The sequence below is a fragment of the Oreochromis niloticus genome, linkage group LG18, assembly GCF_001858045.2.
Source record: "Oreochromis niloticus isolate F11D_XX linkage group LG18, O_niloticus_UMD_NMBU, whole genome shotgun sequence".
NCBI classification, from domain to species: domain Eukaryota; kingdom Metazoa; phylum Chordata; class Actinopteri; order Cichliformes; family Cichlidae; genus Oreochromis; species Oreochromis niloticus.
In genome coordinates this window covers 19,955,414-19,979,664 of record NC_031982.2, presented here as the reverse complement: position 1 = coordinate 19,979,664, position 24,251 = coordinate 19,955,414, and the positions used below count along the sequence as shown (strand labels likewise).

The 24,251-nt window shown below is 39.9% G+C and overlaps 2 protein-coding genes and 2 long non-coding RNA genes across 4 annotated transcripts in view; 3 read left to right on the top strand and 1 right to left on the bottom strand.

The window, feature by feature from the left end:
* The first annotated feature begins 4,064 nt into the window (after positions 1–4,064).
* Positions 4,065–24,251, top strand: part of LOC106097625 (epidermal growth factor receptor) — a 31,504-nt gene continuing 11,317 nt past the window's right edge. Inside the window, exons 1-13 of the mRNA XM_025900554.1 lie at positions 4,065–4,321; positions 5,968–6,154; positions 6,269–6,394; positions 6,489–6,557; positions 6,768–6,886; positions 8,149–8,263; positions 11,139–11,265; positions 11,352–11,425; positions 11,508–11,595; positions 11,746–11,945; positions 12,085–12,217; positions 12,633–12,723; positions 13,284–13,396. Of these exons, the coding sequence (XP_025756339.1) occupies positions 4,232–4,321; positions 5,968–6,154; positions 6,269–6,394; positions 6,489–6,557; positions 6,768–6,886; positions 8,149–8,263; positions 11,139–11,265; positions 11,352–11,425; positions 11,508–11,595; positions 11,746–11,945; positions 12,085–12,217; positions 12,633–12,723; positions 13,284–13,361 (1,497 nt within the window). The 5' untranslated portion in view covers positions 4,065–4,231 and the 3' untranslated portion in view covers positions 13,362–13,396. The remainder of the gene's footprint in view (positions 4,322–5,967; positions 6,155–6,268; positions 6,395–6,488; positions 6,558–6,767; positions 6,887–8,148; positions 8,264–11,138; positions 11,266–11,351; positions 11,426–11,507; positions 11,596–11,745; positions 11,946–12,084; positions 12,218–12,632; positions 12,724–13,283; positions 13,397–24,251) is intronic.
* On the top strand, positions 8,988–10,653 carry LOC112842931 (uncharacterized). The gene is made up of 2 exons (XR_003214986.1): positions 8,988–9,413; positions 10,552–10,653. It is a non-coding gene; the product is annotated as an uncharacterized LOC112842931 (long non-coding RNA).
* On the top strand, positions 14,517–18,392 carry LOC112842930 (uncharacterized). The gene is made up of 3 exons (XM_025900555.1): positions 14,517–14,754; positions 16,337–17,346; positions 18,023–18,392. Exons 2-3 carry the CDS (start codon positions 16,513–16,515, stop codon positions 18,341–18,343), a joined length of 1,155 nt encoding a protein of 384 aa, XP_025756340.1. The 5' UTR covers positions 14,517–14,754; positions 16,337–16,512; the 3' UTR covers positions 18,344–18,392.
* LOC112842932 (uncharacterized) lies at positions 22,532–24,251 on the bottom strand. Its single transcript, XR_003214987.1, has 2 exons — positions 24,222–24,251; positions 22,532–22,648 (listed from the first exon to the last, which is right to left on the bottom strand). It is a non-coding gene; the product is annotated as an uncharacterized LOC112842932 (long non-coding RNA).

The following is a 24,251-nucleotide window of genomic DNA, read 5'->3' as shown; positions in this document are numbered from 1 at the left end:
CAGGGACTAGAAAGAGAGAGCAGATTTCTCCTGTTTTGGCTTCCCTTCATTGGCTCCCTGTTAAATCCAGAATTGAATTCAAAATCCTGCTCCTCACATACAAGGTCTTAAATAATCAGGCCCCATCTTGTCTTAATGACCTTGTAGTACCATATCACCCTATTAGAGCACTTCGCTCTCGCACTGCAGGCCTACTTGTTGTTCCTAGAGTATTTCAAAGTAGAATGGGAGGCAGAGCCTTCAGTTTTCACGCCCCTCTTCTGTGGAACCAGCTTCCAGCTTGGATTCGGGAGACAGACACTATCTCTACTTTTAAGATTAGGCTTCAAACTTTCCTTTTTGCTAAAGGACTAGGGCTGGACCAGGTAACCCTGAATCCTCCCTTAGTTATGCTGCAATAGACATAGGCTGCTGGGGGATTCCCATGATCAGAGATGGGCAGTAACGCGTTACTTGAAGAGATTCTGGCAAACTGTCAGGCGTCTCAGGAGGGGAAAGCGGTGCTCTACCTGCACTGTGTATAGTGCTGGCGGAGCGCTGCTTACGTCGACTGAGAAAATTGTCAGGCGGTGGAAGGAATCCTTCGAGGACCTCCTTAATCCCACTGACACGTCTTCCGAGGAGGAAGCAGAGTCTGGGGATGAGGGGAATGACCCGCCAATTTCCGGGGGCGAGGTCACTGACGCAGTTAAACAACTCCTTGGTGGCAGAGCCCCTGGTGTGGATGAGGTCCTCCCCGAGTTCCTGAAGGCTCTGGACGTTGTAGGGCTGTCCTGGTTGACATGCCTCTACAATGTTGCGTGGAGATCAGGGGCAGTACCCCTGGACTGGCAGACCGGGGTGGTGGTCCCCATCTTTAAGAAGGGAGACCGGAGGGTGTGTTCCAACTACAGGGGGATCACACTCCTCAGCCTCCCTGGGAAAGTCTATGCCAGGGTGCTGGAAAGGAGGGTTCGTCCGCTAGTCGAACCTCGGATACAGGAGGAACAATGCGGTTTTCGTCCTGGTCGCGGAACACTGGACCAGCTCTTTATCCTCTCAAGGATACCCTCACCTATGGCCACGAGCTGTGGGTAGTGACCGAAAGAACGAGATCGCGGATACAAGCGGCAGAAATGAGCTTCCTCCGAAGGGTGGCTGGCCTCTCCCTTAGAGATAGGGTGAGAAGTTCGGCCATCCGGGAGGGGCTCAGAGTAGAGCCGCTGCTCCTCCACATCGAAAGGAGCCAGTTGAGGTGGTTCGGGCATCTGACAAGGATGCCTCCTGGGCGCCTCCTGGGTGAGGTGTTCCGGGCATGTCCCACCGGGAGGAGGCCCCGGGGCAGACCCAGGACACGCTGAAGAGATTATATCTCTCGGCTGGCCTGGGAACGCCTTGGTGTTCCCCCGGATAAGCTGGAGGAGGTGGCTGGGGAGAGGGAGGGTGGGCTTCTCTGCTTAGGCTGCTGCCCCCGCGACCCGGCCTCGGATAAAGCGGATGAAGATGGATGGATGGATGGGTTAACTTTGCTAGTGAGAGACAGAGAGAGGCGTTGAAAGGCTGCTCCAACAGAACTCATTGTTTCGGAGGAAAACACAAACACAGTGTACAGTCGAGTCTTAATAGCTTGGGCTAACTGGGCTCGTCAGACACCCTTTTTGGCTGCAGTGGTTATTATTATATTTATGCTTCCATCTCCCGTTTCTGCTCGGTGACAACTCTACTGTTCGACTCTCCTTTTTCTCCCTCCCTCATGCTCACAGACACATAACGGGTATGGCAGTGAATTCTCCCTGCAGCACCGACTACACTGTCCATGAGGCTGCATTCTTTAGGGCTATACCTGTAACACTCTGCAACACTGATGTTAGACTATGCCCTTTCTACTTCTAGTTATTCCACGCCAGTGGAAACCCAAACAAAACATGCAATAAGAGGCTCTAATGCCTGTGTCTCAATCTCACGGCACATGTCACCCCTACTTGCGGCCCACATAAATGACATGAAGAACAAAGTAAAACTGGTTTTTGGCGACGAGCCCGACACGGAAACCGACGTATTAGCCAAAGGTCCCTTTACTACAGTTCGGAGCCGCGGATCTGTTTTATATACGCGCGGAATAATCATACAGGAATACATTCATGTAGATGTAAAATGCATGATAATATTATTAAGTAATCCAAAGTATTCAGAATACGTTACTCTCATTGAGTAACTTAACAGAATACGTTACAAAATACATTTTGTAACGTATTCTGTAATCTGTAGTGGAATACATTTTAAAAGTAACCTTCCCAACACTGTGGTCATGGAATATCAGATCATTTACCACCTGCAAGAAAGTTGTGAAATCACCAAGTGGACAAGGAGAACTTTTACTGTGGCTGTCTGCCTGCTTGCTCGACCAATTGGCTGTTTGATTTTTTTTCCTTGTTTGGCACTCAAGGTCTGATCTTCCCTTGGAGGAAGTTTGTTGAACCATCAGCCTCACCTGTCTTTTTCCACCTTCACTGCTCATTATAACTCAAAAAGGGAGCAGGCTCTTTATATATGACTGGGAAATATGCATGTATATATACTCTAAGTGATTGTCTCTGTTTGTAAAATGGCGTTCAGGATGTTCAAATCAGGTTTATTAATAGTCACAGCTGCAAAAACCCGGCAACCTTTTGTTTATTACAGTTTGGTTTTCGCAATCTGAGTAATAATTGGAGTGCTAATTACAACCCACGTGGCTCTTCTAATTAAAACCGTCAGCTTGCTTTTGCTCATCTGCCTTTGTTACTCGGGTGTTGGGCTGCTGGACTGCAGGGTTCATGTCATGGAGAACCCTCAGGGACTAGCTAATGAGAAAGAAGAAGAGGGAGGGCGGTTGACAGCTGTTTGTGCCTAATTCTCACTGATTAGCTTCCTTTTGCGCTTAGTGTGTATGAACCCAGCACGACATCATAAGTAAAACACACAGTGCGACTGAAAAACGCAGTTTTATCCTTTGATACCAGTTGAGAAACCCTGTTCTTTTCCCTCAGCGATGTGAATCACATGTGCCTCGGTTAGCACAACTGCATGAGCTGTTATGTGTTGTGAGGTGTGTCTGAGAAATCGGACCAAGTTGTTGGGCTTTCTTTTGCAGTCAAGAGCAGGTATGTTTGGGAATGTGCTTTAGGGATTACGCCAGCACCGCAATTTCTAATAACCAAGAGGAGGAATATTTTGTTTTTCAGAGTTAATTGCTCAAGTGAACCCATAATTTAAATCTCAATCAATTACTTGCTTATTATGCGTGCAGACACTGTGTGTGTGTGTGTGTGTGTGTGTGTGTGTGTGTGTGTGCTAAATAGCTGTTGCAGTGATTAACTCTGCTGGCTCTCTCTTCATTGCCAGTCAGAACCTGTTTGACCAGCTTGGGGCCTAAACACGCATAAGAGAAGATGAGCTGTTCTTTAAAGACATACCTTTTTCATTATAAAATCCATCCATTCATTCATTCATTCATTCATTCGTGAAAGCAAAAAAAGCCTCCCTGTTCGTTGCACTACCTTCCTTATTCATGCATATGTATTATATAACACTAAATAGGCAAACTTATCAGCCCATTACTGTTCTCTAGGAACTGAACACTCAAACAGCGTTCATTTATCAGCACTGTTTAAGCACTAAATTGTTATTTTGTCATGTCACGAATCCTGCGCTTGAGTCAAATATGGTTAAACTAGAAATTAGACTTTTAATTTTGAGATGTAGACATGTGATTCTCGTCTCTTAAAAAAAGAAAAAAGAAAGAAAATAAGGGAAAAGAAACCTACAACTGTCATGGAATTTGTGACACACCAGATCTTTTCTGGAGAATACCACAATGTGTTGGACTTACTGGTCGGAGGGATTGTTTTATCCAGCCTTTGCCAGCATAAAAACACGCAGCTGACTTTGACTCGCGGGCCAGAACTTAACTCGTCACTGAGATTTGATTTTGTTGTAGATGCAGCCCAGATCACATTATTTTCACACACACACACACACACACACACACACACACACACACACACACACACACACACACAGACACAGAAAGTCATAAACGGAGCCTTGGTTTAAATACTTTTGTGACTCTTCACTGCAATTCCACAGTATTTACAATCTGAATCTTTTAACATTTAAATGAAACAATGATGAATTCTCCTTTCCTGCAGTGTGCCAATGTGTAACCAATCGTTTAAACCTTCTGGGAACTAAAGAGGACCACTACAGGATCATGGTGAAGACCTACAGCAACTGCACCATAGTCTTGGAGAACCTGGAGATCACATACATGGAGGATCACCGTGACCTGTCCTTCCTCCGGGTAAAAGATGCACTTTGTTAGGAGTTGAGGATAAGCATGCACGTAGCAGATTAGAGAAAGAGTGCGCTTAAAAGTTGTCCAACCCTCTTGTACTGGATGTGTAGCCGCTTGCATTGCTTCAGTTCAGATAATTAAAATCAGTGGAGAGTGAATAGGTATGATGATTCAGTGTATTTATAATGCTACGGATGGAGATTTGCTTTAGGTTGTGTAGGGTTTTGCACACTGGGCACACACACTCTCATGCAGGCTTGTACACACAAAGACAGAAAAGCATACAGTCAGCAGATATTATTCAGCGAGCTTTGTTTCCACTGATTGAAGCAGTGAAACCCTTTTTTGTCATTATACGTATTATAACGAGATTAGAAACAGCTCTATAAAACTGCACATGTGCTTTAGTTCATTATAAAAACTATACAATAATTTAACTATACACTTAATATAAATATATAAATATAAATACACAGTGCAGTACTGGATGACAGAGACAGGCATAGAATTGATGATATTTCAGTGCAGATTACTTTTTGTGAGATGAAGAATCTTAAATGATGTCCTATTTTTTTTCATCCTTACTTTTCTCTCTCATCATTTTACACCTGCCCAGCATCCACAGTCCAGATAAGACGACCCAGTATATTAATTAAGATCACCAGGAGTTATTGTGGCTCTGTCTCTATCACCTCTTGAGCAACATACTGTACATATGTGCTAACAATTCTGTTAGTAGAACTGGTGGGCTGTCTGTAGCCTTAGAGGTAGACCCGAGGTAATATAGTCTGGCTGAACGTTTTATGATTCATTGCTATCGACATGTTTTTGGCCTGTGAGCACGTCTGTCTGTTTCTTACAAATTTGATATATGAAAAACGCATCAAAGGAATCACTTACATGAAATATCTCAAGATAGATGTAAAAAATAGCATCCATCACATACACTATATGAACGAAAGTATTTGGGCCACACCTCTTAATCTTTGAACCCAAGTGTTTTCAGTCCCATTGCAACAGGCGTATAAAATCGAACGTCTAGCAATGCAGTCTGCATTTACAAAGATTTGTGAAAGAATGGGTCATTCTAAAGAAAACACTGAATTTGACTTTGATACTATTTTAGGATCCCACTATTGCAACAATTCAGTTTGTGACGTTTCTTCCCTCCTTGATATTCCACCATCAACTCTATGTGCTGTCATTGGAAAATGAAAGTGTTTAAGAATCACTGCAAGTCAGCCTGAAAGTGGCAAGTTAGAGGCCAGGGTCGCCGATACCTGAGGACCACGGTGTGCAAAAGTCACCAACACTGTGCCAGAGAAGATTTAAACATCCTCTGGTATTAATATCAGCATAAAAACCTGTGTGCTGGGAGCTTCATGGTATTTTTCCATGGCTAAGCAGCTCATTTAGGTGTAATGTGTAGGTGTGCCCGTGCTTCTGAACATTAATTTACACACCTCTATCAGTCAAACTGAATGTGAGTCTAGCACAATTAAAAATAGGGCTTTGTCTGCCAGTGTTATGGACCATCAGTTTCACAGTTTTCTCTTAAAACATTAATGTAAATTTATCTAAATTCACGTCACAGAAAATAAAAGTTTGTTTTTAATTCAAAAATTAAGTTTGTCTTTTTTTTTTTCTTCCAGTCTATCAAAGAAGTTGGTGGCTATGTCCTGATCGCCCTCAATACAGTATCCAGGATTCCTCTGGAGAACCTGCGCATCATTCGAGGCCATTCTCTCTATGATGGAAGTTTTGCTCTTTCTGTGTTTTCCAATTATAACAACTCTACAAATAAGGGCACCGATCAGATTCTTCTGACCAGCCTGACAGGTAGGTTGACGCCTAAATAATCAGGTTTTATATGACACTCAGCCAGTGTTATTACAAAATATGTAAATACTCCAACGTGTGCGTAGTAGTTCATATGAAGTTTTCTTTTTGCAGAAATTCTTAAAGGAGGAGTAAATTTTTTTAACAACCAGCTGTGCAATGTGGAAACAATCCAGTGGTCCGATATTGTTAATGTTGGAAACATCAGCATTGATCCAACTCCTAGCAAAAACAAAAATTGTAAGTATTACTTTACACCAGAAGACAAAGATATAATTTGTTGCGAGTTAAAAGGTTTTTAAGTTGGTGCTTTGCAATGTTTCTTTTTCAACAGGTGGAAAATGTGACTCAAGCTGCTTCAATGGCTCATGTTGGGCACCTGGTCCTCAAAACTGTCAGACTTGTAAGCTCTGTTTTATCAATTCTTAGCTTATTCACTGCAAACAATAACAAAGTAAAACAAATCTGTGCGCACAATCCTCCAATTTTTTTAATTTGAACATGTTTAAAGTACTGTAATGCACGGTGGTGATAGGGCATCAGAATCAAAAGCAGAACAAATTCATTCCTGGGCTTGGACACTCCACTCAACTTCTGCTGCTCTCATCTCCAGTGACAAAGCTGAACTGTGCCCAGCAGTGCTCTAGAAGGTGCAAAGGACCTTCACCGAGTGACTGTTGCAATGAGCATTGTGCCGCGGGGTGCACGGGACCCAGAGCTGAAGACTGTCTGGTGAGAGAAAGACACTTTTAATGTTACCGTGTGATATGGTATAAACATGTGACCAAGGCCTGTGTTTACCAGCCAATTTTTTAGTTATGCCTTGCTAATATAGGTCAGATCCCCTTTTGCCTTCAGAAAACCTTAATTATTCATGGCATTGATTTTAAAAGGTACTAGAAACTTTCTTCTGAGATTTTGGTTCATGCTGACATGATAGCATCACACAGTTACTGTGGATTTGTCATCTCAGTACAGTGAACTCATTGTCATTGTTAACCGATGACAATGATCCATATTTACATGTGGTTTATGCCCAAATTCTGACTCTACCATCTGAATGTTGCCGCAGAAATCAAGACTTTTTTCTGAGGCAACATTTTTCTTTTGTTTGATTTTGGTGAACCTTGTTTGAATTGTGCCCTCAGCCGATATGGTCTTCTGCTGCCCTACCACATCTGCTTCAAAATTCGACATGTTGTGCGTTCGTAGATGCTCTTCTGCATACCTTGGTTGTAACAAGTGGTTATTTGAGTTAGCCTGCCCTCTAATCTCATATTTTTAAGCACTGATGATTGCTGCTCACTGGGTATTTTCTCATTTTGAGACCATTCTCTTGAAACTCTAGAGATTGTTATGTATGAAAATCCCAGTAGATCAACAGGACCTAATTTACTCAGACCAGCCTGTCTCTTACCAAGAACCAAAAGGCTCTTGACTCACATTTCTTCGTCATTTCGAACTTCAGCAAGTCGCCCTGACCACGTCTACATGTCTAAATGTACTAAATAACGAGCACTTGAATAGGTGAACCCGGTGAGTGCATTTGTTTGCAATGTTACCACTGTGGTCTCCCACAGACATCGACCTCAAAACATGTTGGCTGAATATGCCTATTTTCTAAGGCTCACAGTCAAACAGAAACCAACACAAAGTCACCAAAACTAATAAAAAACTGTTCCTAAATGCAGCACTACACTACATAATTCTGCTACTCCATAAGTTCTTGAAGAAGACCTTCCAACAGAATAAAGCTCTCACTCAGTCATTAGTTTTTATCATCAGAAGTTTGTTATTGGTTTCAGTAGAGATGAGATGTGGAGCATCTGATTAGATCTTTCATTTGGCAGTGCCTTGAATAACAGCGTCTGTTCTGCCTCTCTGTTTAGCTATGAGTATTAAGCCAAGGCTGTGATAAAGGAATGCAGTTTTATCATTAGTGCGGGGCTCTGTTTTGGTCCCAGTGTGCTAGATGACGCTTGTTTGTGCTACAGGCCTGTCGGGACTTCCAGGATAATGGGGTGTGTAAGGACTCCAACCTGTACCAGCTGGTTCCTAATCCGCATGGAAAGTACAGCTTCGGAGCCACCTTTGTCAAAAGCTGCCCACGTAAGGCTGGCTTTAACCAGATCTTCTTCTTTTTTTATTTTAGTTTTTTCACCTATTTCTGTTAAACTTTTAATCCTAGACAGATATATTATGTTAGCATACATTTAAATGTGCATTGTAGCTATGACTCGACAGTCAAGATAGATAAAAGTAAAGTAGTCGCCAGTATGAACCTTTTGTTCCACATTGCGGCATGCTGACTTGCTGAACAGTTGCCCAGGTTGTCCTTCAGGGTTGTTAGACATTCAGTCGTTACAGTTTGTCCAAGTTTAATTTTAAAGTGTATAAACAAGAAAAGCAAATGATTGAGAGTGTGTTAATGCAACAACTGCTTTTTATCATTTTAACTTGCACAGGTCTGTCCCTGTATTTCTGGTTTTATATTCTATCATCATTATTCATCGCTAGTTAAACTGCTGTATAACTAATAAAAGATTATTTGCTGCAAAAAATTAAATTAAATTTTTAGTTCTTTTGATTTTTTTCCAGATATTTTATTTATGATTTTAAGACGATTTAATATCTATCCAGTGCACGATGAATATGAGATTATCATTATCATCATCATCATCAGCTTGTATGTTGCATATTTTTCCAGGTAATTATATTATTTCTGATTACGCAGCATGTTTGCAGACGTGCAGCGGTAACACATATGAGGTGGATGTAGGAGGAGTCAGGAAGTGCGCCAAGTGTGATGGGCTGTGTCCAAAAGGTAGGAAGATAAGCTGTTACTGTTCAATCTGGACAAATATTTTTCACCGTGTACAAAAAATAAAACATGTTTGTAGTGGTCAAACTTGAATAAGACGCTAGGGACAATTTCTTACAATACCGTTTTCACAGAGGTTAAGTTGTAAAATGTAAATACAACAGAATGCAATAATTTAAATTATTTAACCCCTGAAAATAGTGCAGAAGAACAAACAAATGTCCAAACCGATTATTTTTATTGTTTTTAACTTGATGCAAACAACTTCAAAACGTTGGGACGGCAGCATGTTTACCACACTGTAAGTGCTGATGGAAATGTATATAACTCCTGCCAAGTTGAATCTTTATAATGAATGCACATTAGACACATGCACTAAATGCACATAAGATTTCAATTTCAAAGACATGTCACTCATCCTTAAGCTATTTCTGTTTGGTTTGTCAAGAGGAGAAATATTTTACTGCTATTATTTGCTGCTATTTCTATAATCATCATTACCATTTCATTATTAATAGTGATGTTGCATCCAGATGCATTCAGATGTTCAAATATATTGCTATTATATTAGTCTTTATTACAGGTCCAAGAAGAACCACTTTAAACTGTTGAGTTGAATCTATAATTTTAAATGTTTTTCAATGCTCCGATAATCTTAAATGTTTCTGTGTAGACTGCAGGGACAGGAAATACACTCTGTGCCAAAATAAGACAGGAAGTTACATGTTTTTGAAGTTGCATGCTTTGCAAAAGTGAAACCGAAAGCAGAGTCTCAGTGCAAGTAATTCTGAGGAGCAGTTTCGATGATGCTATTATCTTTTATGCATTTATCTTTGATTAAGCTTTGATTAAGCTTTAAGTAGTTGTATTAGATTGAAACATTTGTTTTATACATTTTACATATAAGTCAAGATCAGTACACACAGGATGGCCTTAGCCTGGTTGCCTAAGTTGAGATCAACTAAGGTGCAGAGAGCAGATGCACACTCTGTGCACGCACAGACAGACATACACACACATACACACACATAGTTTCAGTTGTGCTGGCCTTCTGTCTAGTGGAAAGGTTACAAGGTCTAGCTGGGGAGCTGAGAGGTGAAACAAAGGGCAGCAGAAGCTGACATATACATACACACATATTAGATAGACTCATTTATATAGGTAAGAGTTTAATCATGTTTTGCTATAACTGCAAAGTTGGGGTGCATACGTGTTAGTCTGTTCCAGGAAGTACACCAGATGTCGCAGAGATAAGCGACAGCGAAGACGAGCTGGGGGAAGCACCTGGGGTTCGAGCCGAAGACAATGTTCTTTTTTAAAACTGTGTTCAAAGTTAACTGAACGTTTGTGGTTTTGCATTGACGTATGCTGTATGGAGTCTGCCTGGCAACAGAAGAAGGGGCTGTACTATTTTCACCCCTATAAAGTCTTTGTTCTGACTATTGTAAGTTAGTTCGACGCTGAAATCTGCACAGTGTTCGGACTCCACATATGTGCATTAAAATCTTCGTCTAATTGCACCCGGCCGGATCTGTGGTTATTTCTGGATTCCTCTCTCAACATTGAACCTTAACAGGTTTTATATTCAGAGGAACACAGATGCAGTACAATACAACTGAACAACATTTTTATTAAACTCAGTCATTTTACGGCATTTTAAACAACTGAGATGATTTTTTTTTTAAAGCAAATGATATTGTTTTGGTGAAAACTCATAGGCCAGATTTTATGCACCGACTTGTTAAAATGTTCAAGATGACCTGCTGAAGCGAGCATCAGAACAGGAAAGATTTTAGTGATTTTGATCGCACCAGACGGGTTGTTCAGAGTATTTCAGAAACTGCTGATCCACTGAGATTTTCCAGGATTTCCAGAGAAAATACCCAGGTAGCTGCAGATCTCTAGGCAATTAATTAATTAATTAATTAGTGCTGCCGCTGACCATGTCTTCCCTTTATGACCACCGTGTACCCATCTTTTGATGGTTGCTTTTAGCGAGATAATATTTCACATCGCAAAACTCAAATGATCTGAAATTGGATTCTTGAACATGAGTTCGCTGTACTGAAATGACAAATCAGCAATAACTATGAGAAACTATTATTAAACTATTATGATTAACTATTGTTATTAACTAGTATTTTTTTAAAAATATTTCTTTAGTGTGTAATGGACTTGGAACAGGAGAATTGGCTCACGTTCTGTCTATCAATGCCACAAACATCGGCTCCTTTGAAAACTGCACCATAATCAATGGTAACATTGACATCATCATCACATCAATTTATTTGTAAGTCTGAGGTATGATTAGCATTGCTGCCTTTGTGCTCGATCACCTTTACCAGCAGTCAGTACAGTTTATTTTCTCATTTTTAGGGATCAATTCACCAAAACACCAAAGATGGATCCTGAGCAGCTTAATGTGTTCAAGACGGTTAAAGAAATTACTGGTAAGACTGCGTAAGGGCTGAGTCATGCATCGAAATGCGTGCATCTAAACAGTTTTACAGTCAACAAACCTTGTTGCTTCAGGGTACCTGTGGATTCAAACATGGCCAGATACCATGAGCTCACTGAGTCCTTTTGAGAATCTGGAGGTCGTTCAGGGGAGAACTAAACGGTATGTTCATTGTAAAGACCCCCTGTTGATTCGAACCGCAGTGTCACCAGGAAGAAATTAGTTTTACACAACATGAGTGTTATTCAACCCTGTCACAAAATGTTTTTTTTTCTTCTTCTTCTCATTTTGTTCTCGTTTCCCATTTGGTAGCGGAAGCCGCAGTTTGGTTGTGTCTGGGCTCCATATCACCCACCTGGGCCTGAGGTCCCTCAGAGAAATCAGTGATGGAGATGTGTTTGTCTCTAAGAACTCTGAACTCTGTTACACCGATGCAAAGCACTGGCAGAAGCTTTTCAAATCACCACACCAAACTGTTAATATAGAGGGCAATGCCAACGCTGCCACCTGCGGTAAATTCTGTTTGTCTTACACTGGCTTCAGTCACATCTCTGCGCTGCACGAGCAAGATTTAATTACAGGAGCCTAATTTCAAAATTGGATAATTATGCAGGAAAGAGCTCTCGCTGAGATTGTGTGTTTGGGTTTCAGCTCTGAGGAACGACACTTGCGACAGGAAGTGCACGGTGGACGGCTGCTGGAGTCCGGGCCCCAGTATGTGCATTTCGTGCCGCGACTACAAGCACGACGGGAGCTGCGTCGACTCCTGCAACATCCTGGAGGGGTGAGGGAGGCATCTCTCTGACTGCCTTTATTAAGCTTTGAAAAACAAACAAGCTAAAAACACAATAGGTCTGCATGCTGTACAGTTCACTCCTTTGGAGGCTATTTTTGTATTTCCAAGACTTTGACACTAGGCGAGCCTGGGGATTAATTGACAGAAAAAGAAAAGCAGATATGATCCGAAGTAATTTGAAATTCAGTCTCCAGTGGATTTAAGACAAACACTGGAGGTGAAACGCCACAGTCGCTCACATCTGTTTATCTTCAGAGACCTCTATCAAACAAAGAATCTCGACGTGCTTACAGTTTAACTCCTGTCCTCAAAAAAAATTTTAAAATAAAACACATGTAATAGTTTCAGACAACCTGTGTCATACTTTGATATTGTCTTTTTTTTTTTCTTTTCTTTTTTGCAGAGAGCCGCGCGAGACAGCTATGAATAAAACCTGCATCAAGTGCCATCCCGAGTGTCAGCCCATGAACGGGACCGCAACCTGCAGTGCACCTGTATGTTTGCCATCAGCAGCTAAACTAATATTACAAAACAAAACACTTCACGGTTGTGTTAAACAGTTCTGTGAGCGTTGCTTAGAAGAGATTAACATTTGCGCAGCGTGAAATCCAATCCAGACGCGTTAGTTCTGCGGATTTGTCAGTCAGCAGCAGCCTTGATCAGCTGTAATGCAGTCCAGCCACAAAATGTGCAATCTGGTTGTTTTCTTTTTCTTTTACTTGGATAACTGGGAAATAAACCAGCCAATTATCACAACCTGACAAAGAGAGAGCAGGAGGCAGATTTGGGGAACGTATTTAATTACCGCTATTTTATTCAAGCGTGATCAGTGCATTTAATTGTTTTTTTTACTGGCCTGAACTAAAAAACCAAAAGAAGAAGAGAAGAAAAGAAAAACATCTAACTTGACTGCACGGGTCGTATTTGCCAAACATTTGCTTTGAGAAATTATTACTATGAGACAGTGTAGTTTACCAGTTATTTATAACTGCTCTCAAATGAGTTGTAAACACAATGAATGTTTATATTTTTCTTTTTCTTTTTTTACTTTCAGGGGTCTGCTAACTGCACTAAATGTGCCAACTTTAAAGATGGACTGTTCTGCGTGTCCCGAGCTCGAAGCGTCCACTGAGGCGTTCTTGGTCCTCTGATTAAAATCAGACACCCCAAGAGTATGGGCTCAAAATGTGGTCATAAATATTTTGTACTTGTAAATCAGGATTTGTATGTGTAAAAAGAATTTGTGTGTGCGTAAAAAAGATTTGTATGTGTAAAAAGAATTTGTGTGTGCGTAAAAAAGATTTGTGTGTGGACTTAGCGAAAAAAAACCCTGCAAGTTACAAGTACGAATTTTGACCCTATTTTTCTTCCTTTCATCTGGTTGGTCAATGTCATGTCAATCACAAATGTAACAATCCAATCAGAGAACAGATGGGTTTGGCTGTCGGAGGGGCACTTTTTTGAACTGCAGGTCCTTGAAGGGTAATACAGTTTGAAGCTGGAGGATCTCTATATAAATATCCGATAGCAGCTAGGTCCGCTAACTTTCAGCAGCTGTTGAAAGGATAAAGTTGTGGTATGTCAGTGGTTAGAAATACCATTATTACTTTAGGATTAGTTTAACACAAAGTCAGGGCTGACCCGGGACCATTGCTGTGAGTCACAGTGCGCAGCATAAAAGTCCTTTCACATCGGACGCAGGATGTGCTGCTAATGCTAACTAAAAGCAAAGGATCCAGAATTTGTTGCGCTGGCTGCTGAGCTCTGTGGTTTTTTGCAGCAGCTCTACCTGTACTAGATGCACCTGCTCCTTGTCGTTTCTATCTCTGACTTTATGTCCTCTACAAGAGTTTCTGGTTTTTTTTGCTAGTTCTTCAAATGTTCAATAAAAACATGTATCCTAATTCATAACGAAGAAAGCTTTGTAATGAAGACTGTCATTTCCAAAACACTGCCCGCCCCCCGCGGTCCGCAGCGCTGTTGAAAAGGCTGTGGAAGTCCCTGTATTAAACACGTAGACCTGTGACACAAAAATCACCAAACTCGGACGACCGCAGACTGTTTTCTACGGAAGAGGATTAGGGCCACTGGAAAAAAAAAAAAAAAATTCTGACTTTAATCTCAGAATTCTGACTTTAATCTCAGAATTCTGACTTTATTCTCAGAATTCTGAGATTAAAGTCAGAATTCTGACTTTTTTCTCAGAATTCTGACTTTAATCTCAGAATTCTGACTTTATTCTCAGAATTCTGAGATTAAAGTCAGAATTCTGACTTTAATCTCAGAATTCTGACTTTTTTCTCAGAATTCTGAGATTAAAGTCAGAATTCTGACTTTTTTCTCAGAATTCTGACTTTAATCTCAGAATTTTGAGGTGGGCACCTGCAGGCTTCCAGCTTCAGTGACAGCGATGTGTCCAGTTTGGCAGGTGGAGAACTAATTCACTAAATATGGTGGATATAAGTGATTTTTTGCGTGGCCGAGGGGTCCCCGAAGATGCTATTTTATTAATGGAAGAGCAGAAGGTGAGTAAAAAAAGAGAGATACTTTGGTGTCTCTTATTTTTACAGGAAAACAGTTACGGTACAGTTACGGTTAGCTGTTAGCATGCTTGTTAGCTTATAATGTTATATAGGAATGAACGTGTTTCACGATGTTACAGTATACTAGGTGAATTGACGTTTTAACTGTTGTTGATCGCAGGATCATCCCAGATGGGTTCGTTGCATTTTATTTTATTGTTCTACTATTTCAGAGTTTTTCAAGGCAGTTAAGCGGAGCTGTGTTACAGATGCTAGCCGCCTGCCAATATCACTGATATATTTGATATTGGCAGTAGGTTACACTTAGTACAGCGGAGGAGAGAAACTGTAATGAATGTTTATGCGGATATTTCACTCAGAAAAATGGGTGGCGTTCATACACAGCCCCGGTTCATACTGACGATCCCCTCACAACATGTTAGCTAACACAAACTAATGTAGTGCATGTAACTGTGTATACGTTAGTGGTACAGCGTCGGAAGAAATGAGCAAACTGTTAACTGTTTATAATGTCAGAATGACGTCATCGTTCTCCTGCACTGTGTAATGTATGTCAGCTCAAGAAGGAAATCATATCTTATACTCTGAGCTGCCCAGTGCACTTAACGCCTACGTGTGGAAATGGTAGGCTGCACTATAGTTCACTACCGGTAAAAAATAAACTTAATACAGTATTTGGGTTTTGTTTTTTTTTATAGAACAATAAAATAAAAAGTGCTGGCTGAGGAGCGCTGCCGCGTTGAACTTTGACCTCGGAGTGACGTGACGTTTGTTCGCACAACCAATAGAAGTGCAGAAAGTCGCAAATCAGGCATATTGTTCGCATAAACACAAAAATAAATAAATCAATAACGAAATAATCCCGATGTTGTGCCAAAGATGATTTGCAATGTTACTTTGTGTTCTATGTGTAATACCTTTGCTTAAATGACTAAATGGACTGTGTATTTATGACTCTGCGTTATAGTCCTACATACATAAGTAACATTCATATGTACAGATAAAAATGTACAGAGATATGTACACAAGCGTGTACACAAAAGTCTACTGCTGATCGAGCTGCTCAGTGTTCGTACAGTCTCATGCAGAGGGCGTGGAGGTGTTGTCCATGGTGGATGCTAGCTTAGACAACATCCTCTCCTCCCCAGTCTGCTCAGTGGACTTTAGCGGACCGCTAAAGCTGGCCCTCCCGACCAGTTTGTTAAGTTTCCCCCTGTCCCTCTCTGCCATTCCACCACTCCAGCAGACCACAACATAAAAGACAGCAGACGCCACCACAGTGCCGTAGAACATCCTTAGAAGACGTACTACCTACATTATAACCAATCAAGTCCTGCCTTTTTTTAAATACAGATTAGGATTTACTATTTACTGAAAGGCTATGCATTAGTTTGCTTCTTTCATTATTGTGTTTCGCCCTGCATAAACTAGATAGCTTTCCTGATAACTACAGTCAGTACTCTCCTACTGCCATTAGCGGTGACCTAAGAGGCTTAACCGTAATATTGCTTTGCAGTGTAAATGTTGCAGAAAATGACTGTCTTTTCTTTCTTCTTGTGTGCAGATTGACTGTGACGTCATAGCACTGATGGATGACGCAACTTTGGCAAACTACATTCCCTCGTATGGAGACCGAATTGCCCTCTTCAATTTCTGCAAAAGCAAGCAACCACTGTCAAAAAGAAAACTAGGACTTCTGCAAAAATTTCACCTCTCGAAGTGAGAGAAACAGTCGCTGACATGTCAGATTTGGATGACTTAATAAGACTGTATTTCAGACTTTCCTTCAGTAACAAAGAAATACTTTCAATTTTAGCACATAGTCATCAGACAATTATGAGTGTTCGAACTCTAAAGAGAATTTGTAAAAGACTTGGGCTTTTTAGAAGGAAGAATCAATCAAACTTGGAGGAAGTGCTAGCCTTTGTCCAACAACAGATCATGACAAATGGACAGATGCAAGGTTATCGTTGGCTACATCTTCGTGCAATTCAACATGGATTTGTGGTGTCACAAGATACTGTAAGATGCATAATCAAATTGGTTGACCCTCAAGGTGTGGAACTGAGACGAGCTCGACGGTTGAGAAGACGTCAGTACAGCTGCAGAGGGCCAAATGCTCTCTGGCACATGGATGGCTATGACAAGTTGAAACCATATGGTATTGCTATCAGTGGCTGCATAGATGGTTTTAGCCGCTATGTTTTATGGATGGAGGCTTATACCACAAACAATGACCCTAAATTGATTGCAAGTTATTTTCTGAAAACAGTTTCATGCATCAATGGATGTCCAGAGAGGTTACGTGCTGACCGAGGTACAGAAAATGGTTGTGTCGAACAAATGCAGATGTTTTTACGGAGAAACCACACAGACAGTTTTGCAGGTGAGAAAAGTTTCCTTTACGGAAGAAGTACAGCCAACCAACGTATAGAAGGATGGTGGACTACCCTACGCAAACAAAGTGCACAATTTTGGATGAACTTATTTCAAAGTTTTCAGGATGATGGCCACTTCACAGGGGATTTTTTGGACAAAGGTCTTATCCAGTTCTGCTTTCTCAATCTTATTCAGGTAAAAGCATGTGCTCATGCTATGTAATGTCTTAGCTGCAAAAATAGAAAATATAAATATGGTTAGAACATTTTTTTCTTTAAATAAAATATGAATTTTATTTCCATTTTAATATGTCTTGATGCATGCTCAATCAGCCAGGTAAGGAATGATTTTTGACAAAACATTTCTCACACTGAAAACGCTACATCCAGATGAACAGAATCAACTTTTTGGGATTCCATTTTAATACTTTGATGGAATTGTACTCATGTTATCAGTGGAAGTAACTGCACCTTTCTCAGCACAGGTGCATGGAGCATTATTTATTTATTTATTTATTTTTTCCACATGGTTTTAATTACTATGGAGTCTGTTACCTAGTGGTCCTTTGGGCACGGTTTCAGAAAGCAATCTTATCATTTGGTAAATTCTCTATTGAAAATATATTGTAGAATCATTGCACACTGAGTATAAAGTGTTGGGCTATCTATTCAACAGTAGAATCATGTAGCACCATTCGGTGTCCATGTGCTTTTTAGTGACAGTGCTATTTTGTTTTTGCTGCTTTGTTTTACATTAATTAGAGGTCAGTTTCTATGTCTGTTGATTAATGAGTTAATAAGCCTCAACTTTGGCTAAATCTGCTGGTACATGGTCTGTTTCATACACTTATATTGTGCTGTTTTTCATGTAGGATGAACTTGATGAAGTTGTGAACACATGGAACTCACACAAAATCCGGCCAAGTGGTAGTGCAGCATCGGGTCGACCAGTAGTAATGTACTCATTTCCAGAGCTGCACAGTGCTGAGGACAGACTGAAACCTATTTCTATGGAGGATATCACTTTGTGTATGGAAGAGTGTAGCCCAAAAGGTCAATACCCCTGTGATGAAACAGTCTTTGAACTGTGTTGTCTGCTTATGGTAGAAAATGAATGGGATGCCCCAGGAGATCCACTTGGTGCTACAGATCTGTATATTAGGTTAAGAGAAGAAATACTGCAAAGTATTTAAGAAACTTCAGTGTGTAAATGTACAAATAAATACAAAATATTTCTCTTTATCTTGATAACGTGATTTGATAGTAGGTGCCATGTCTTACAGGTACCTTTTATGCAGGTATTTCTGCACTGCATTAAATGAAAGACATCTTTTAGGTGTGACCGAACATGCCATTTTTCAGGTCATTCTGTCAGAATATTGCTGTTTATTACTGCTGTAATGTAAATTCAGAGTGCTTATAGGAGGTCAGCATCAACTAGTATCATTTTATGTTGATCATAATAATAAATACAGTTTGGTTGGTATCTCCCCCCCCCCCCCCCCCCCCTCCCCCCCCAAGTTAGATTTATTTCTACATTCACACTACCAATAAACAGAAATGTTTATATGTTGCTTGAAAAAGCTGAATATTGTGATATTATCAATCAGTTATGAAACACATGTTAATCCTTTTAAAAGGCCATACATTAAACTGCATTTACAATTGTTATATTTTTGATTGAATCATAAGTGTTGTAAACCTGCCTACCAGTAATTGCAATATAAATTTCTGTGTTTTGTTGCCAGACATGTGCATAGTATATAAAATATAAACTGACCAGCTCCCTGTTCATTGTTTTCTGTATCAGCCTTTACTGTTAATATTCATGGCTGGAAACCCAGGCACCAGCATATGATATGCTAAGTGCCCGGGTTATCTGTGGTATGTTTCAGCAAACCATAGTAGCATTAACAATTCTAGGTCTTGACAACAGCATGTTTCTATAAACGTATCATTGTTAATATTTAAAGTCGTCATGCCTTTTGGGGAGCTTTTAGTGCAATTATATTAAAGCAAAGCTATTATAATCATTTACCCATATGAAGATCCATCACCTAATTATTATTGTATTTCACTTGTGTAGTTGTAAGATATTTTAGCTGGTTTTCATGTAAAATGACCATGAGTCATTGCTATACTGATTCAGTGTGAGCTGTCGTATACAAGGCTCTTTTATGATATGAATCCTAAAATTATAAGAAACATACCAAAAATATTTTGACTTTTATTTGTAGTATCCCAGCAACAATGCAACAAAACAGTTCCTACAAGTGGAATCAAGTTATTGTCCCATTAAGTGCAACATGTTTTACATTTACATTTGTGTATCTTTATGAAATGTTTGAAATTAAAAATAAATGGTATTCTTCCATGTTACTGAGCTCATGTGTGGCAGTCTCTTGAATTCTGGCATGTTCAAATAGATAAGGAGCTTGATGAACATATTCAAAACAACAATACAAATGTACTGTGTACAGTAACATTTTATTAGAAAAAGTTTACAAGAAACCTGTCTTGCCAATGCCAATAACATGGCTAAAACTCATAACCGTATAAGCTGCCCTGTAACAAGAATGACTCAACTTTTAAAACAAACTTATAGATCTCATACAGTCTTGTTATGCATCAGTATACATCAGTGACTTACTGTAAAGATCATGAACACTGGCTATTGTGGTATCACATATTCCTTCAGTGTCATCTATGGTATAGAAATAAAAACAAGTGTGAATGGTTGAGAACATACATGCATACAAATAAAAATGCATAATTTCTGCCCAGTAACAAGACATTTTTCAGGTGTTAAGATTAATACTATATCTGAGAACATGACAATTGGCATTACAAAAGGATGCCTGAATAATCACAGCACTTGACCACTGCACTGAACTGTACAGTGTTTATTTATGATCTCAGTAATCAATAACCGTCTTCAAAACAGACTGAATCCTTTAAGCAGCTTGAATCAATTTGATGGATGAATAACAGGTATGCTTAGAAACAATATGACATTAAGAAAATACTGGAATTTTAAAAAAATATTTTCACCAACTTTAAATGGAACCTTTGTAATCAACAACAAATGCCAAACTTTGATACCTTAACCTACCTTAACTAAAAATTGCATATACTGTAAAGCAAAATATTTTCAGACATGACAAATGCTAAAGTATAAATTGTACTTATTCCTTTTACAATACAGTGTGAATAACAGCATTACTTTTACATTATAACTATGTTCAGTTTTAGCCCTGACCTAATAAGAAAATACAATCTGAATGAATTAGTCTTACTACTAATTACTTACAAAAGTATTTGACTGTGCTGAACTCTCACACCACACATGGTGCATTAAGAAAGTTTAAGAGCAGTTTAATTATAGTTTATAGATCTTTAGTATTCTTTCTTCATGCTTTTGCTGAAGGTTTCTGTCTTACAGCTGGAAAGCTTGGATTTGGTGAAGACAGCTCTGGATATGGTAGTAAACAGTGTACCCGTTCGTTTTGTTTTGTGACTGTATCATGTAAAACTCAAAATGATAAAAGAAAATGAAATATTAGCCAAAACTGGACTTCTAACAGAGATGAGAAACTTCTCTCTAATTAAAAAAAGTATACTGTATAAGTTCAAAATACATAAAAATACAAATTCCTAACATCTCTTTACAGTTATGCTCTAGTCTGAATGAGCAGTTCAAATGTAGCGCATTGCTGTGAAAGTCTAAACAATGTCCATCACCCAGACATTACTTTCAAGAACTGCATTAAATTCAGAACGAAAATCTGGGAAGTTTTCATAGCTGTTAGCTAGCTGCAGAACATTCCCACACGTGTGTCCGACTGGTCTTCTTGTAAACTCTGTCATATCTTGAAATTCCACATAAATACTGTTTGTTACTATAAGGTCAGATCCAGTGCAGAAACGCATAAATTTCTGAAGTTTAATGTTATCCAGCTCTCTGATGAATCTTTTGAGATGATTTTTCACTTCTTTTTGTTGTGGAGTCAAATCCACAGCAAATTTCAGTAGCTGGCACACTTTTTTTTGAAGTTGGTTGCAGTTCAGAGAATAACTTGGTCAGTGCCTCGGACTGAGGGAGATATGGGGGTCGATGATCTCCCTCCAGCAGTCAATAACAAACATTGGTTTTTGGACAAGCTCTTTGTGTGCTATTTCATCAAGGATTGTGGGAAGAGTCTCAGCAGTGATTCTTTTTCTACAGCCATAACTGTCCAGAACTTCCACAAGATCATCCAAGTCAACTGCAGAGAAATTTTTTACTGCTTCCATCAAAACATCACATTCTTGGCTGCTGACAAACTGTAGAAAGTGTGCTTTAAGATCACTGTAAACACCACTGAAAAGCACTTGTTCCAGAAAAGGGATTGCAAGTTTATTTGGAAAATACTGACATTCTTGGTAACCTTTCAGAGTATTCGCCCAACTGCCTTCCATTTTTCAGCAGGAAAATCATGGCGAATGAATGGCACTTTAACTGTTGCACCTAGGGTGCATCGCTCATAAATTCATGCCAGAAGCATGTGAGTACATCTCTTAGTATTCCTGATCCAGTGCCTGGTTCTTCTGTGTTGTCTGGAAGTATGCGCTTTCACATTCAGTGTTTTGCTCAAAATCTCCTCATCAGAGAAAGCAGTAATCATGTCACGTAAAGTGTCAGTATGACGTATGGTGATTGTTATTACGTTCTCTGAATTAGGTGGACTGAGGGGTACAAGAAAACCCTCATAGACTAATGTGTCTTCTGTATCTTCTTCAGCATCAAAAATTGGACCAAAAGTAATTTCTGGATCATCTAAAATTTTCTGAACCAGCGATGACTTCATCAAAATTACCCCTGACTTCCCCCACTTGCAATGGATTAATATCACTGCCACTGCTTTCTGAGACAAACACCACTTCAGATGTCTCGCTGGCATCTTTTTCAGGATCTTTTGGTTTTGTTGCAATGTAGAAGCGTAACATTGTCAGTCTCGCTGCCTCATACATATTGCCAATAGACTGGCAGGTATCATCAGTAAGGTAGTTCTGTTTAAAGTCCCAAACCTCAAACTCAAAATCTGTTTCACATCCCTTAGGAGATATGCCATCAGGAAAAAAAAGTTTCTTTCCTTCCTGAAGAATATCTTTTAATCCAGCATCAGTGGCCATTTGAATTTTTTCTAGTGCCACCTCCCTGCTTCGCTCTCACCTGTTTGGCTATTTTTCCATCACTATGGATCCATCCTATCTCAACATTTCGTGTTGCTTTTTGCTTCTTTGTCTGTCTTTTCCTGCATCTGTATGTGAAGTGTTCTCCTTTGGACTTTCTTTTCTGGTTTTCATTTTCTCACGAAGTTTTTGCAGAAGTCCTAGTTTTCTTTTGACAGTGGTTGCTTGCTTTTGCAGAAATTGAAGAGGGCAATTCGGTCTCCATACGAGGGAATGTAGTTTGCCAAAGTTGCGTCATCCATCAGTGCTATGACGTCACAGTCAATCTGCACACAAGAAGAAAGAAAAGACAGTCATTTTCTGCAACATTTACACTGCAAAGCAATATTACGGTTTAAGCCTCTTAGGTCACCGCTAATGGCAGTGGAGAGTACTGACTGTAGTTATCAGGAAAGCTATCTAGTTTATGCAGGGCGAAACACAATAATGAAAGAAGCAAACTAATGCATAGCTTTCAGTAAATAGTAATCCTAATCTGTATTTAAAAAAAAGGCAGGACTTGATTGGTTATAATGTAGGTAGTACGTCTTCTAAGGATGTTCTACGGCACTGGTGGTGGCGTCTGCTGTCTTTTATGTTGTGGTCTGCTGGAGTGGTGGAATGGCAGAGAGGGACAGGGGGAAACTTAACAAACTGGTCGGGAGGGCCAGCTTTAGCGGTCCGCTAAAGTCCACTGAGCAGACTGGGAGGAGGGGATGTTGTCTAAGCTAGCATCCACCATGGACAACACCTCCACGCCCTCTGCATGAGACTGTACGAACACTGAGCAGCTCGATCAGCAGTAGACTTTTGTGTACACGCTTGTGTACATATCTCTGTACATTTTTATCTGTACATATGAATGTTACTTATGTATGTAGGACTATAACGCAGAGTCATAAATACACAGTCCATTTAGTCATTTAAGCAAAGTATTAACATAGAACACAAAGTAACATTGCAAATCATCTTTGGCACAACATCGGATTATTTCGTTATTGATTTATTATTTTTGTGTTTATGCGAACAATATGCCTGATTTGCGACTTTCTGCACTTCTATTGGTTGTGCGAACAAACGTCACGTCACTCCGAGGTCAAAGTTCAACGCGGCAGCGCTCCTCAGCCAGCACTTTTATTTTATTGTTCTATAAAAAAAAAAAACCCAAATACTGTATTAAGTTTATTTTTTACCGGTAGTGAACTATAGTGCAGCCTACCATTTCCACACGTAGGCGTTAAGTGCACTGGGCAGCTCAGAGTATAAGATATGATTTCCTTCTTGAGCTGACATACATTACACAGTGCAGGAGAACGATGACGTCATTCTGACATTATAAACAGTTAACAGTTTGCTCATTTCTTCCGACGCTGTACCACTAACGTATACACAGTTACATGCACTACATTAGTTTGTGTTAGCTAACATGTTGTGAGGGGATCGTCAGTATGAACCGGGGCTGTGTATGAACGCCACCCATTTTTCTGAGTGAAATATCCGCATAAACATTCATTACAGTTTCTCTCCTCCGCTGTACTAAGTGTAACCTACTGCCAATATCAAATATATCAGTGATATTGGCAGGCGGCTAGCATCTGTAACACAGCTCCGCTTAACTGCCTTGAAAAACTCTGAAATAGTAGAACAATAAAATAAAATGCAACGAACCCATCTGGGATGATCCTGCGATCAACAACAGTTAAAACGTCAATTCACCTAGTATACTGTAACATCGTGAAACACGTTCATTCCTATATAACATTATAAGCTAACAAGCATGCTAACAGCTAACCGTAACTGTACCGTAACTGTTTTCCTGTAAAAATAAGAGACACCAAAGTATCTCTCTTTTTTACTCACCTTCTGCTCTTCCATTAATAAAATAGCATC